The 13,691-nt window shown below is 35.0% G+C and overlaps 1 protein-coding gene across 9 annotated transcripts in view; it reads left to right on the forward strand.

Moving 5' to 3' along the window:
- DMD (dystrophin) overlaps positions 1–13,691 on the forward strand; it is an 896,220-nt gene that overhangs the window by 626,636 nt on the left and 255,893 nt on the right. For all 9 annotated transcript variants that reach the window (XM_017733467.1, XM_017733459.1, XM_017733457.1 and 6 more), the window contains one exon: positions 4,605–4,759. In XM_017733467.1, coding sequence (XP_017588956.1) covers positions 4,605–4,759 — 155 coding nt within the window. The remainder of the gene's footprint in view (positions 1–4,604; positions 4,760–13,691) is intronic.

The following is a 13,691-nucleotide window of genomic DNA, read 5'->3' on the forward strand; positions in this document are numbered from 1 at the left end:
AGAGAGGTCAGTGCAAGACTTAAATAAATTCTTCAGACTTATTAATTTTGTCAGCTTTGTATCTCAACACAGCTTGGTGTGAGAAAGTAGTCACCAAGTGTTCTTCTGATTTGCTTGTTAAACACTGTAGGTCTGCCTAAAGACAGCTGAATCAATGTGTAAGTTCCTTTCTGCTCTAGGGGAACTTTTAATCAGTGCATGTGTTAATGCATTTCTGTTAGGGCATCCTTATACATACTTATTAATTTTGTCAGCTTTGTATCTCAACACAGCTTGGTGTGAGAAAGTAGTCACCAAGTGTTCTTCTGATTTGCTTGTTAAACACTGTAGGTCTGCCTAAAGACAGCTGAATCAATGTGTAAGTTCCTTTCTGCTCTAGGGGAACTTTTAATCAGTGCATGTGTTAATGCATTTCTGTTAGGGCATCCTTATACATGAGTACATGGTAAATTCAATAATACCAGTCTTTTGATTATTATTTTTTTACAATGCCAGCATAAAACAAAAATCTATAGCTGGCTTGTATTTGGCCACTAATGTTTTTAATAGAATTTGACAATTTTTTTTCCGACATTTAAAAGAGAAAAGTAAGCAGGTACTATAGCTAATACTTTAAAATATTATTCATTTGAATCAGAAATTAATTCAGAGTTAATTTGCTGAGAATTAAAACTTTTTTCTTCCATTCTATTTTTTTAGTTTGGTACTTGAGAATTAAACTGGTGTTAGGTGTGGGGAACCAGAATATGGCAATCTGGCCAATGGGAGTCTTTACCCATTAAGTCCTGGTTTTTATTGTTCATTAAGTGATGACTGCAGATGGGTAACTCAGCAGGCTGAAGGTTGTAGGTATATAAATAGTACACAATCACACCTCAACTCCTTCCATCACCACGTCATCAAAACATAAGCTAGTGTAAAACTAACCTTTTCTCAATAGGATATTGAGCTTCTGTTTAAAAGAGGAGAAAAAAAAATTTAAAAAACCACCAAAACCCCAAACCAAACAAAACTTCCAGGATTGCCTGTTCACTCCTTGACTCCTTGCTTTGGTCGGAGCTGGTAAAACATTTTCTATCCCTCTGTACAACTTCATCTGGGAGGGCCAAAGTGAGGAGGAGGAAGGATGGGGACAATGTTTCATTCCTTTCCGTCTTTGACCACTTATTTCTTCATCTACACAGGAAATTAAACAGCAGCCTGATTACATCCTCTGCTCTGTTGGGACTCAAAAGGTCAGGCAGCCTCCCACTGGTGTGAACAGGGTGTGAACTTTATGTCCTGAATTTGTGGATAAGGCTGAGGCTGCCTTGCTTGCCTTTGTTGGTTTCTTGCAGGGTGGTAACTTACTAGAGACTCTTTTGCTGTTCCCTGTGCACCAAGATGAAAAACAAAATCAGCATTTTGTGGGTTTTTATTGTTCCAGGGCTGACAGTGTACTGCTTTGATTTTAGTAAAACAATCAAGTTCATGTTATTGACTATGTTCCAAACACTGAATTAGAATACCTTGATTAAAAAAATAAATTCTTTAAGTATATAAATAAAACAGGCTACTGATATACAGAAAAAGGACAGAACGACAGCCTGATTTTCCAGATTTGTGGTATATACCCAGAAAAGGATTATGTTGTACATACATATTGCTATATTTAAACTACTGTGCATCATTGATTTTGTTCCACTGGGCAATCCTGGGATAGAATAAAGTGAAGCTCTGATTTCATTACTTGTTTTAAATCGAGGGCTCTTAATTGCACAGACTTTTTTCCTAATAACATCAACTAGTGTCTTCTAATTAAAAGTTTAAAATAAATTTATACCTAACTGACATGATAAATTCACGCTCTTAATTTTTAAGCCTTTTAATAAACTCAGCAAATTCCAGTGATAACACTGACAAAACAAAGAGAATGCTTTAAAAAAAAAGTCAAAAAGAAATTAAGGTAATGAAGCATTTTCCTTTAAAGAAAAAAAAAAAAAAACAAATGTGCTCTTAAGTAGCTAAAGATAAATGTAAAAGGGAAAAGAGGGAAAAAAAAGGATGCCATGAATGTAATTCTGAAGTATACATTGCAGTCATGTAGGAAGACAGTTAATGGGCCTCTGGTGGGACAGACAGGTAAAACTTTTACCACAACACTTGGTTCTCAGTGCCTGCACACAGAGAAAAGTTGAAGCATGTGCTCCTCAAAGCTGTAGAAAAATTACATATCAATTTCCAGTAAAATAGAAAATACAAATTGTTTCCATCAGCAAAGCTCTCTATATTCATAATTTCTTTCCTGAGTGATGACCTAGTGTTGTAGTGTCGGGAAGTTAATGGATTAATGTTGAAGTTAATGGTGAGAACAACACTTTTGGAAACAACCTTGTAACAGATCTTCCCTTTTTTTTTTTTATTATAAAACAGGGTTTCAAATCTTTTATGAGGTCATTTTTATTCACATGAGTCTTGGCAAAAAGATCTTATTTTCAAAGTAAAGTTTACAGACCATCAAGTTACAAGGCAGGCAAAATGTTATGGTAAATCTTCTGTATAAAGCAATGAACAGTCAGTCTGCTGTGATTCTTTGGCTGAGAAAAAAAATTACCTGCATTCCTGTGTAATTTTAAACAAAGAGAAAGGTAGAGTAAAACAAAGATGGATTGACCTAAATGTAGAATAGATACTTGCTATATAAGGTCTACAAAAATGAAATTATTCTTACTGTAGAATTTTTTTTAATTTTGTATTTTGTATATATATTATTATATTTATGTAAATATTAAAATTTGTATATTTACTGTATATCATTCTGGCAGGAAAGGAGCTCAGCTAGCAGACTGTTTCCAAAACAACCATCTGCCTGTAGCATCCTCAAAGAAGTAGTAGTGGTTTTCCAGAAAATTATCACCTCTCCTGTCCATATCTCCTCACTCAGCAAAGGGAAATTACTTAAAAAAAATTTGTCTAGACAGCTTCATCTTAGGTGACCTTAACCATAACATGTTCAGATGGTTTTCAGGATTAGGGGTTCATAGGCTCCTCCTAATGTTTGACTGGTAGAAATAAGATCCCTTGTACAAAACAGATAAACAAGGTGCTGCCTTAGTACCTGAGGCTGTTTGGTGCACAGTGACTGAGTGATCTGCCCCTCTCATGAAGGAATAGCACAGGAAATGGAGGAAGTACCTGTTTTCAGTTTTAAATAATGGAGAGAACCTAGAGATGGTGAAATAGCCCTTTAACAGGTAAGAGTTTGGGGGAAAAATCAACCCCCCCCCGCCAAAATTCCATTTGGACTATGTTCAAAGATCTTAGTCCCAGTCTTAATCAAAATCACTTTACAGACCTTCTGAGATTAAAGCATAAACACATAAATTATTTATTTATTCTTAGAATTTAGACTCTTTCACTAGGGATTACATGTAAGTTCAGCTCTGTGTGGAGAATTCCTTATGTGAGTCAAAACAAGATTTCAAAAGGAACACTGCTTTGGGAGAATGAAGGGAAAAAACCTATTTTTTTCTTCACAGGCATTTCCCGATTTATGTATTAAAGCACAACAATAAAGACAGTCAAGTCTTACTGTTTGTTTTTCGTCAATAGCTTCAAATGTTTACATGCAACTTACTATTTCTATTTGCAAATACAAACTGGTTTTCAACTTATATTGTCCATTTTATTGGCTAGTTGGAGTCTCTCTAGTACAAAAGTACAAGTAGGCAATCAATTATCTTTTCTCTTTCATCTTGTTGTTACACATTATGGATTAAATATGCAGCTTCAGTGCATTTATATGGAAATTTGCTCTGAGAGAAAGACTAACAGGAAAGATGCATGGGAGCTGGCTGAGTGAGTGCTCTGGATTTCCTGGCTTGCTTCTGCAGTGAGGCAGCTGGCCTAGGTGGAGAGGAGAAAGAAAGGAGAGGAGAAAGTGGGGAGGAAAGGGGGAAACAAAGAATGACCAAGATTTAAAAAGCTTTTTAGTATGAAGCATAAATTAGCATTATAAAGATATTAATCGGTTTACTGGTAGTATTTTGCTGTATTGCAAATTTAGTGCTGTTCCAGTAGATGGCACTAATTACATAAACAATTTGCTAAATGAATTAAATTTTAAAAAAACAACCTGAAAGCACAGGTAGTAATTGTCCAAATCAGTATTATTTCACAGTATAAAAAAGAAAATTAGTCAGAATATATGATTTCACTATATTTTCTATCCCAGTATAATTCAGTGTCACAAATAATTGTAGTTTCTATAATGCATAATAATGCATCCATCTATTTGTGTCTCAGAAAAGAATAATCAACATTCTAATCAGTGTTTATAAATTTGAGCTGTCACGTCTTTTCCAGCATTTAGAAGGTGGTTACTTGGTCCTCTCAGAGTGTAGAAGTAGTCCTGTGGTCATATCACTAAAAGAATTTAAAACATTTAGAAAAACTGATTTTCATTTCCAGTAAATGTGAGGAAGGATATTTTTTCTTATTTTTTCTTTTTTTTTTTTTATATAGATGGTGTTAGTTATTCTGTTCCTTCTCTAATAATCATAACAATGTATGTGATCATTTTATGTTGCTCTGAGGATTATTCTTTCTTTCTCTTTTTACTTCAGCAATTTGCAAAAGAAATACGACAATGGCAAATAAATGTAGATGTGGCAAATGACATGGCACTTAAGCTGCTCCGTGATTATTCAGCAGATGACACCAGAAATGTACAACTGATGACAGATAGCATTAATGCATCATGGGCTGCCATTAATAAAAGGTAGGATATAAGTTCTGTTATTAGATTTGTTGTTAAACGCCATTAATATTCATTGTCCAGCTTTGGTTGGAGATTATAGAAGATGTAACTTTTGCAAATGACGTGACTGTAGTGAGAAATGATCATGACTCTTCTGTAGAAATTTTGGAAATATGTCTTTGGAATACCACTTAATTCTCGCAAAAAAAAATTAGCTTCCTGCCAATTTTCTTCTGCTATTAACAGTTGCCAACTAACTTAAGCTGATAGGCTATATTTCAAGTATTTAAAATTGTTTCATATATCTGTACTATCTCCACATCACAATCACAATAGTGATTCTGACTCATAAACCAAATCTGAAAATGACAGGCACATCCTATTGAAGCAGGTTCAAAGTAGAAATGTTATCCTGTATATTTGAAGCAAATCTCTAGTCAAGAAAGTTTTTATTAAATCCTTGACCACATTCTTGATTACATTTCACAGGCTTTCAGTGTTTGGTTTAAATACCAATTCCTTATTAAAAGCAATTTTTTTTGCAGCTTGCCAACAAATTGTGAATCATCCAATATGCAATCTATAAGATTAGAACATGTTGCAGTAAAAATTACTTTCTTTGTAGTAGTAAAAGAGTTTTAAACCACTACAGATGAGATTAGATGTGTAAAAATTATATGGAAGTTTTTCATCAGTATCTTGGATTAAGCTTTATAGTTTATAACTCAAACTAGAAATGAATTAGATCTTAACATGTTTTTAATTAAAGTCCATGAACAAGGCCAGAAAAGTCAGTTTAGCTAAATATGCAGTAAATTCAGTAGATCTTCTTGCATAATGGCAGTTACTTAAATCACTGATGACTACAGAAGTTTAATGCCACTTTTTGTTTAATTTGATGTTCATATGAACGAGTCAATTTAGCAGCATTTTTTCCAAAGCAAATTTACCACTGACTTAAGACCCTGTTCAAATGAGAGAAGGGATACTATTGATGTCCTCTAAAAGAAAGGCATACAGTAATTTGAAAGCTTTTTATTTTTAATTAAACTGAGATTTTAGTATAAACATTCCACTTATACCTGCTTGCATTTCTCCTGTCATAGTAGTAGCCCTTTTAGCTTTATTAGAAGTAGCCATATTTTTAAGAAAAAATGTTTTGCTCACTGTGGCCTGAGAAGCAGTTTGGGGGGACTGTCTCTTGCTGGATGAGAAAGGCTGGGAGTCTAATTCTCAAAACCTTTCTCCATGAGTAGATAAAACCATCAGCTCAGAAGGATCAGACATGAGAACCAAAGGAAAGTGCTTTTGTCTGTATTTAGAACAACAGCCCCTGCTTGGTGAGAAGTCCAGGATCTGTGTGTAGCTGCTGTGGATGCTCTGTATTAATTGTAGCTAAGGGTGCATCTTTAAATCTGTTAATGCCTCAGGCACAAGCCCAGGTGTGTCTAATGTTGCCCAAAGATGAGAATTGCCATTCTTGTGTGGACTCTGCAAAGTATTAGGCTAAGAGAAAGTACAAATTCTTAAAGACACATTCCCTGCAAGCTTCTATAAAATGCACAGACATGTTAGATGAATTACTGTAGTAAATATTTTCTGTCTAAGAAGAGAGCTGGTTAGGTGACTGAATTGACATTTCCCTTTAAGAAGTACAAAAAGGTAGGAATAAGTATGAACTGTGAAACGAGTATCCTAGTTTTTGATTGTATAATGTTGCTATATTTCTAACATATTTTTAATTTAGTGTTTTGTATACGACTTTTGTAAGTTCATGATTTGGGAACTTGAAAAAGAAGCATGCTGCAAACAGTAGTTGATAAGCTTCTCTAAGGGCTGGATCACATTTTTATTGGTCTTTTGTGAGACTGATAAATATGGACATACTAAGGCATCAAGTCAGCATAAGACTTTTACTTGGAAGATTTTCTGCACATGTAGATTTTTTTAGGTTTCTTTGAAGCACTAGTCAGGCATTTTGCTCATGCAGGAGCTCCTGAGAGAGGTATTGAAAAAATGTTCTAAATTTCTGGAGGGATTTAAAAGCCATGTAGATGTGAGACTTAGGGACATGGTTTACAGGTGGGTTCAGCAGCATTGGGTTAAGGGTTTCACTTGACGATTTCTGAGGTCTTTTCCAACCTAAATGATCCTTTTGTTAAACAGACCTGTGGAAGAGATAATGAAGCCCACGGGCCTTAGGATGACTTGAATGCCAATTTGTTCTGGTTTTTGGGGGAGGATTTCACTTTGGGTTTTTTGCCCTGCTCCTATGCTTCAACTCTTCAGCTTTCAGGTTATTGCACAGAGAAAAAGAAAAGGGAGTAGGGGGGAGGGGGGGTATGGATTTGGGGATCTTTTGAACTGTAAGAGAATATTTACTCAGTAGAAATGAAACTTGTGAACTGTTTTGCCCCAGTCTTCAAGAAAGACTAGTTTTACACTCAGATGTGTATGCAGTGATTTCAGATATATCTGTGTGTGTTATTTGCATCTAGACAATGAATAGTGATCTGATAACTTGCTCACCTCACAGTGATGTAGAAATAGATTCCAAATTATGTTCTTGACCATTTCTCCAGTATTTTACAAGCAGTTTTATCACTTTTTATGCAGGTCTTAGGTGCCAACAGGAAATATTCAGCTAAAGATTTTGCTTTCTTCTCTCTATATTACTAAGTTAAATGGCCTAATTATTTTGCGAATATTTTCTTTTAAAAGTTAAAAGTAAGAGTTGCTTACATTTTTTTGAACTGGTTTTCCTTTAACCTGTCATTAACATCAGAATTTTGTGTCAGTGTAAAAAAAAAGTGAAACCTCCTTTTCCATGAACCAGTTTACTATGACAACAGGCAGGCAACCAGTAGTAAAATTCCACTTTGCCTGTTGGTAATAGTTGCCAAAGCAAGTAGTTCAGTCATTCAGGCAACATCTGCTAGCTCGTATTTTGTTTTGCTTAAGTAGATTTGCAGCTGATTGCTGTGTGTTTACCCTTTGCCTTACTGTTGTGTTTTATAGCATTGAGCTATAACCAGGACCTGTCTAAGTCCTTTAAGAGACAAGCTGGTGAATGCTTGGTGGTTGCTTCCCTTTTTTTCACTTGACACTTTTTAATTTTTGCTTTTGTTGTTGATACTGCAAAGATACACTAAAAAGCACATGAACTGATCACTTGGGCAAAAGCCAGAGTGACTTGCAAACAGGTCTCTTCTTCTTTAGAAGCATTGACTTTCCAAGAAATAGCCATATTATTTAAGCTGAAGCAATGAAAGAGAAAGTGATCTCTATTGCTTGCGTTAAGAAAAATAAATCTAACAGCTGAACTGAAGTCTTCTCAAGAGGGAAAGGAGGGCAATGATAGAAGCAACCATTAGAAATTTGCTATATAAAAAAATGTTTGTTATGGTAGTATTAATTTACCTCCTTTTGTGGGCAGACACATTTTATGTGAATTACCATATAAAAGCATCAACAGTTGCTTGTAGTTTCCTTTCCTGTGAATCCACCAAATGCGTTAAATATCATTAGCTTAAATATTAATCTAAAAATGGACTTAGATCTTTCTCAATGGAGAGTCAATTATGGAAAATTATTGCATCACATACTCTGAGAATTGTTTAGGATTCCAAACCACCACTGTGTAATAGACATCTTCAAATATTAGCATCACCCATCAGTTCTGTGGTCAAGCTCAGTGGAGGTCAGGCCAGGTCAGTAGGTGTTGGGAGCTTTCACTGCTCAAGATGCTTTTTTGGCTCCTGAGACAATATAGAGGACACACAACAACCTAAACATAAAAAGTAACTTTCTTCTCCCCACTACAAAGTATAAACAGTGAAGAATCAGTGTAGGGAGAGGCTAGGAGATGTGTTTCTAAACCTGTTTGAAAGACCTAAGGTACCAACTCCCATATTTAACTAAGAATGGTGCTAATTCTCTAATGGAGCCAGTGGTATAAACACCTTGATTTTGCACGTCAGCTGGACAGTATAAAATGCAAATGGCCAAACAAACTAAGGACATAAACAGTACATAAGTATGATGCATATCTCCTTCATATGTAAATGCATAATAAAACAGTAATTCTAAGTGTGAAAAAGGTCAAAAGCTAAATTTGGGTTTTCAGCAGCAAACTATTCCTAATCAGTTGTTGCTTGTCATAAAAATACAATTTTTAGAATTTAGCATTTATCTACACATGAATTTTGTAAGTATAATTTTGTTACCTGCACAGAAAGAGCTCAATCATTCTGCTGCAGACAGGTTTTCTTAATATACTCTACCTGTCCTAACACTACATTACTTTATGTTACTTGTGGAAATAATCACATTTGCTTTACAGTTGTATTGCATTGTGGGTGAGAAAAACTGCATTTACACAGAAGCAGCAGCCAGAAGTGTGAATGGTCTTGAGTTATACTGAAGATTCATAGTTGGTTTCAGTACCTAGACTGTTTCTAGGAGCCATCTCTGAGAAGCTTATCTGCTCATTTTGGCTCGGACTGCTCAAGTCAAGCAGCAAAGAATTCGCAGTCTCCAAGCAAACTCATCCTTCCCCTTTCCATTCTCCTGCTGTTTGGAAGCTTGGTTCGCATTCCTAAAATCTGTATAGAGCCATGAGTATGAGCAGCTCCAAAAATTCTCTGTGAGGGCAACTTTGTGGCCATGGGAATCTTGTTTACATGAGAAGTCTGTTTACACATCTGTGCCTGCAGTTGTTGTCCTGGCTATAGAGCTGCATTCGTGGGGGTGTGAGCAAGAAATCCTTGCAAATGTGACTTTAGATGAACATGAAGAATGTCATTTTCTGATGTAAATTTATTTTTTCCCCAAAAAAAATATTATGATAATTTTTATTCTTATCATCGTGCTGTGGTGATTTATTGATTGGTTTTCAATATAATTTTGCCAGGCTCAGGAAAATAGACATGAAGAGAGACTGCTTCTTTACAACCAACATGTCATGATGAAGCTTGTTATTTACACCAGTTTAGCAATGGATTCTAATTTAAAATTGCAAAGTCTGGTGGAAAATATTGAATGAAATTGTAGGGCAATTCTTTTGTTTTGTGAGAGATGTTGATAATATATTTATCTTTATTGCCTTCATATTTAAAGAAGAAATTTTCAGTCTAGATGTTTGTCGGATGCTGCCTTTGAGAACTTCTCTTGGTTTTAAATCTTTAAGGCCCTAAGTACTTCATCAGTAAAACTAGTCACACTAAATGAATCTCTTTGATCTGAGATATCGCAGTCGAAATTATGTCAAGGACCAAATAATTTTGTATGTCAACACGTTTATTTTGAAGAACTAATGTATTTCTGTTGACTATGATTTTGAACAAAAGAGACAAAGTCTTCAAAAAAGCATTTATTCTGGAACTCTTCTGAAAAGTCTGAATTTTATATGGAGTCTTTATGTTTTTCTTATTAGAGAACTGGACATAAGAAGCCTTTCATTTTCATGAAACTAATTTGTCAGTAAAGCACTCCACACTTCTCAGAAGTTACTCTCCAGCAGAGTTAGGAAACTCTAAAGAAAAACTCTGTATTTGCTGCTTGTGATGCAAAAATATTAAGCCTTTTGTGTTTAGAATATGGATGTCTTTAAAGATACCTAAAAGTGGTTTTCAGAAAAAAGATTAAAGTATTTTTTGTTATCTGTGTTCCATTCTGTTACCTTTATTTTAAATCCTCAGAAAAGGACTGTAAGAAGGGTCAGAATGGCATGGTTTTGATGCTTTAATTTGTTATGTTTATTGGTTTACGTTTTACTTATATCATTTCTTAATATATCCATTTTTAAAAGCACACCTAAAAAAACCATTTGGAGCAGAGGGATTATTTTATGATGATAAATAAAAGAGAGGTAACCTATTTGAAAGACAATCTACTAACTGCCTGCAATCTCGAACAACTTTTTAGGTACAAAATATAATATCAGTCTTACCAGCAATGACATCAGTCAACAATGCTTTACTATTTTTTCTTCCTAATATCCCTCAGAATGATGACATTTCATCACATATAAGAAAAAAAATTGTAAAAAGAAGTAAATGAAGCTGCCAGATGAAGCTCATATAATCAGATCTAGAAAGTCAGCTGCTTATATTCTAGTTTAATCTTAGTTCTCCACTCAGGTGACAGTACTTCTTTGTGCAGTGTTGACATCAGTATGTGGATCCAAGATGAGAATTCAGTTGATGGTAGTGACTGTTTTTGGCTCATTTTTTGAGAAGACAGTCTTGGATATGCTTTCAAAATGCTGGTAGGGTGCACTGAAAAGACAATGTTACCCAGAATACTGTGTGATTCATCATTTCCACCTTTGTGAACATATTCCTGTGATTTTTGAGAAACTCTTTTACAATTATAAGAAGGAAAGGTTCTTGAGTTATTTCAGGAGAAGGAAGCATCAGTAATACAATATTTGACAAAAGGATCTGTGGATCTTTGTGACTTCAGGGACATGTTTCTTAAAAATTTTAGATGAGTCTAAAGATACTAAATTGTCCCACCACTTGAATATATATATATATAGTCTAGTATCTTTATCTCTTCCAGAAAGGCAATAGATCATCTGTAAGTCTGCTAAGTCCTCCCACAGACAAACAGAAATGACCTCACAGAGAAAAATGTTGCTGTTTTTAAATTAAATAGTGTTTTTTTTGTCTGTTCCACAAAGGATTTGCTCAGATTTCTAGACACCACGAATTCAGCTCATTGAGAGTTTAGTTGTTTTGGGTTTAAAATCACAGAATCACAGAATATTCTGAGTTTGATGGTACCCACAAAGATTATCCAGTCCAACTCTTAAATGAATGGTTTATGCAGGGATGGAACCCATGACCTTGGTGTTATTAGCACCATGCTTTAACTGTAATCCAGTATTAATTATTTAATTGTACACAATTAAAAAGGAAAATAGGACTGGCATTTTGCAAAGAGGCCATCAGTTTCCAATAGTGTGAGCAAGTTACCAACAGAAACTAAGCAAGAAACAGGCTGAGAAGACCATTCCTTATTACTCAAACTCTTGCTATTTTTTTTTCCTCATTTTTGTTTTTACTTTGGTCTTGATTAAAACAAAATTCTGTTTCTTTGTTCATGATTACTGTGTGTTAAATGCTCTTTACTCCCTTCTGTTGAAAATGAGGACATTTCTCATATTAAAGGGAAATTCAACTGGACAAAACCATTGAATAGTTTATGGAACAGAATTCTAAAGGGAGAGCAGTTTTGTGGACAAACTTGAATCATAACTGGAACTTAATGTGGGTATGTCAAGGAAATGCTCCATTTGAGAAATATTCCCCTTTTGCATCTGCAGGAGATGCAGGAGGAGCAAGGTACTAAGGAAGACTAAGTTTGATTTTGTGAGAGAAAAACAGAAATGTCAATTTTTGTTCCCATCTCATTAGAAAACTAAGACAAATGTGTTGTTCTTTCTCTTAAAGGTGAGATTTTTAGAAGTAATTAGAGAATTTTAGTTTCTGTTTGAACAAGAACAGAAGCTAATGCTCTGTGCCCTGAAAGTCTAACCTTAAATCTATTTCCTATTAGTCTGTAGATAAATTAACAAACTATAGCAAACTGATCATTGCTCTCATTCAAAGCTCATGAAATAAATGAATGTCTTTCCATTCCCCTCAATAGACTTCTTATCAGGCTTCATATCCTTTAAAACAAATTGAACAGAAATTAATAAAGATGATGGACTTGAGCAGAGTGCCAGGAAAAGGAATTTGACCTCAGTTGCTTATTTTTTTTTTCCCTGGTGTTTTCCCTGTATTTTGGTATTTCTTCAGCTGTTGTGCAGGCAGTCTAAGCTTTGCCCTCCCTGGCTTGTCAGTCATGCTTGAAACTGAGGATAATTCAGTCTGCTATTAACGCTTAGTCTCTCTTTGGAAGTTACCACCAAATGTGTCAAGTTGACAATGGCAGCGCTTGTCTTTTTAGTGTGGCTGTTGTTTAGCTGTGACTGAAATGCCAATCACATGCTTTTATATAAAGTCACAAAGAAATCAACAAGTAACGAATCCCCATTGTTCCTGATGAGGATCAGTGGTACTGGAGGCTGATGGTCGTGACTCTTGCTGACCAAGGCAGAGATCTGGGGAAGTGGCAATACAGAGGGCAGAATGGAAAGCAGTAGAATTAGCAACAGGGTTTTCTTGCATGTCCTAGAATAGATGTGGTGAGAAATCACTGAGAGGTGAGATTAAACTGGTAGATCTTGAGGATAGAGCATTTATGGTGTGTCTGATACAGGTGCATAAAATAGAAAACAGTAAGCAAGCAAGGAATTTGTGAAAAGGAAAAGATCAGTAGGTTCATCTTGTTTATCTTCCAGTATCAATTACATTTTGACCAATACCCCAAATTTAACTGACCTATGATAATTCCCTGACACATTTAATAAATGCATAGCACTTCCCCAGCTACTAAGCATTACATCTCCCACAAACTATAAAAAATATTATCTTCTGCAAATGATAAGAAATAATAGCTCTTGGAACTATCACTCCAGCTGGCATTTCTGCAGATTCTTCCTTTCTGCAAGACACACAATCAGTTACATATCCGAGATATATCTGCTTAAGCATAATAGTGCCTTGTGGCAGTGCATTATATGGGTCCACTTTGTGGTATTATTTTTATCTGCTTAAAATGTGCTATGTATTTCTGAGGTTCCATTTGTTTAATTGACACAGGGTATGGTAAAAGCAAAGTTTTATGAAGTGCCTACAGGGCCAAGCTTGCAACACCCAGTTTCCACTTTCTGCATTTTATCTTATTAATATTATACATTCTCTATAGTCTTTTCTTCTTTTCTCTTTTCTTTTCTTTTCTTTTTCTTTTCTCTTTTCTTTTCTCTTTTGTTTTCTTTTCTTTCCTTTCCTTTTCTCTTTCCTTTCCTTTCCTTTTCTCTTTTCCTTCCTTTTCTCTTTTC

The sequence above is a fragment of the Corvus brachyrhynchos genome, unplaced genomic scaffold (genome assembly GCF_000691975.1).
Source record: "Corvus brachyrhynchos isolate BGI_N302 unplaced genomic scaffold, ASM69197v1 scaffold34, whole genome shotgun sequence".
In the NCBI taxonomy this organism is placed as follows: domain Eukaryota; kingdom Metazoa; phylum Chordata; class Aves; order Passeriformes; family Corvidae; genus Corvus; species Corvus brachyrhynchos.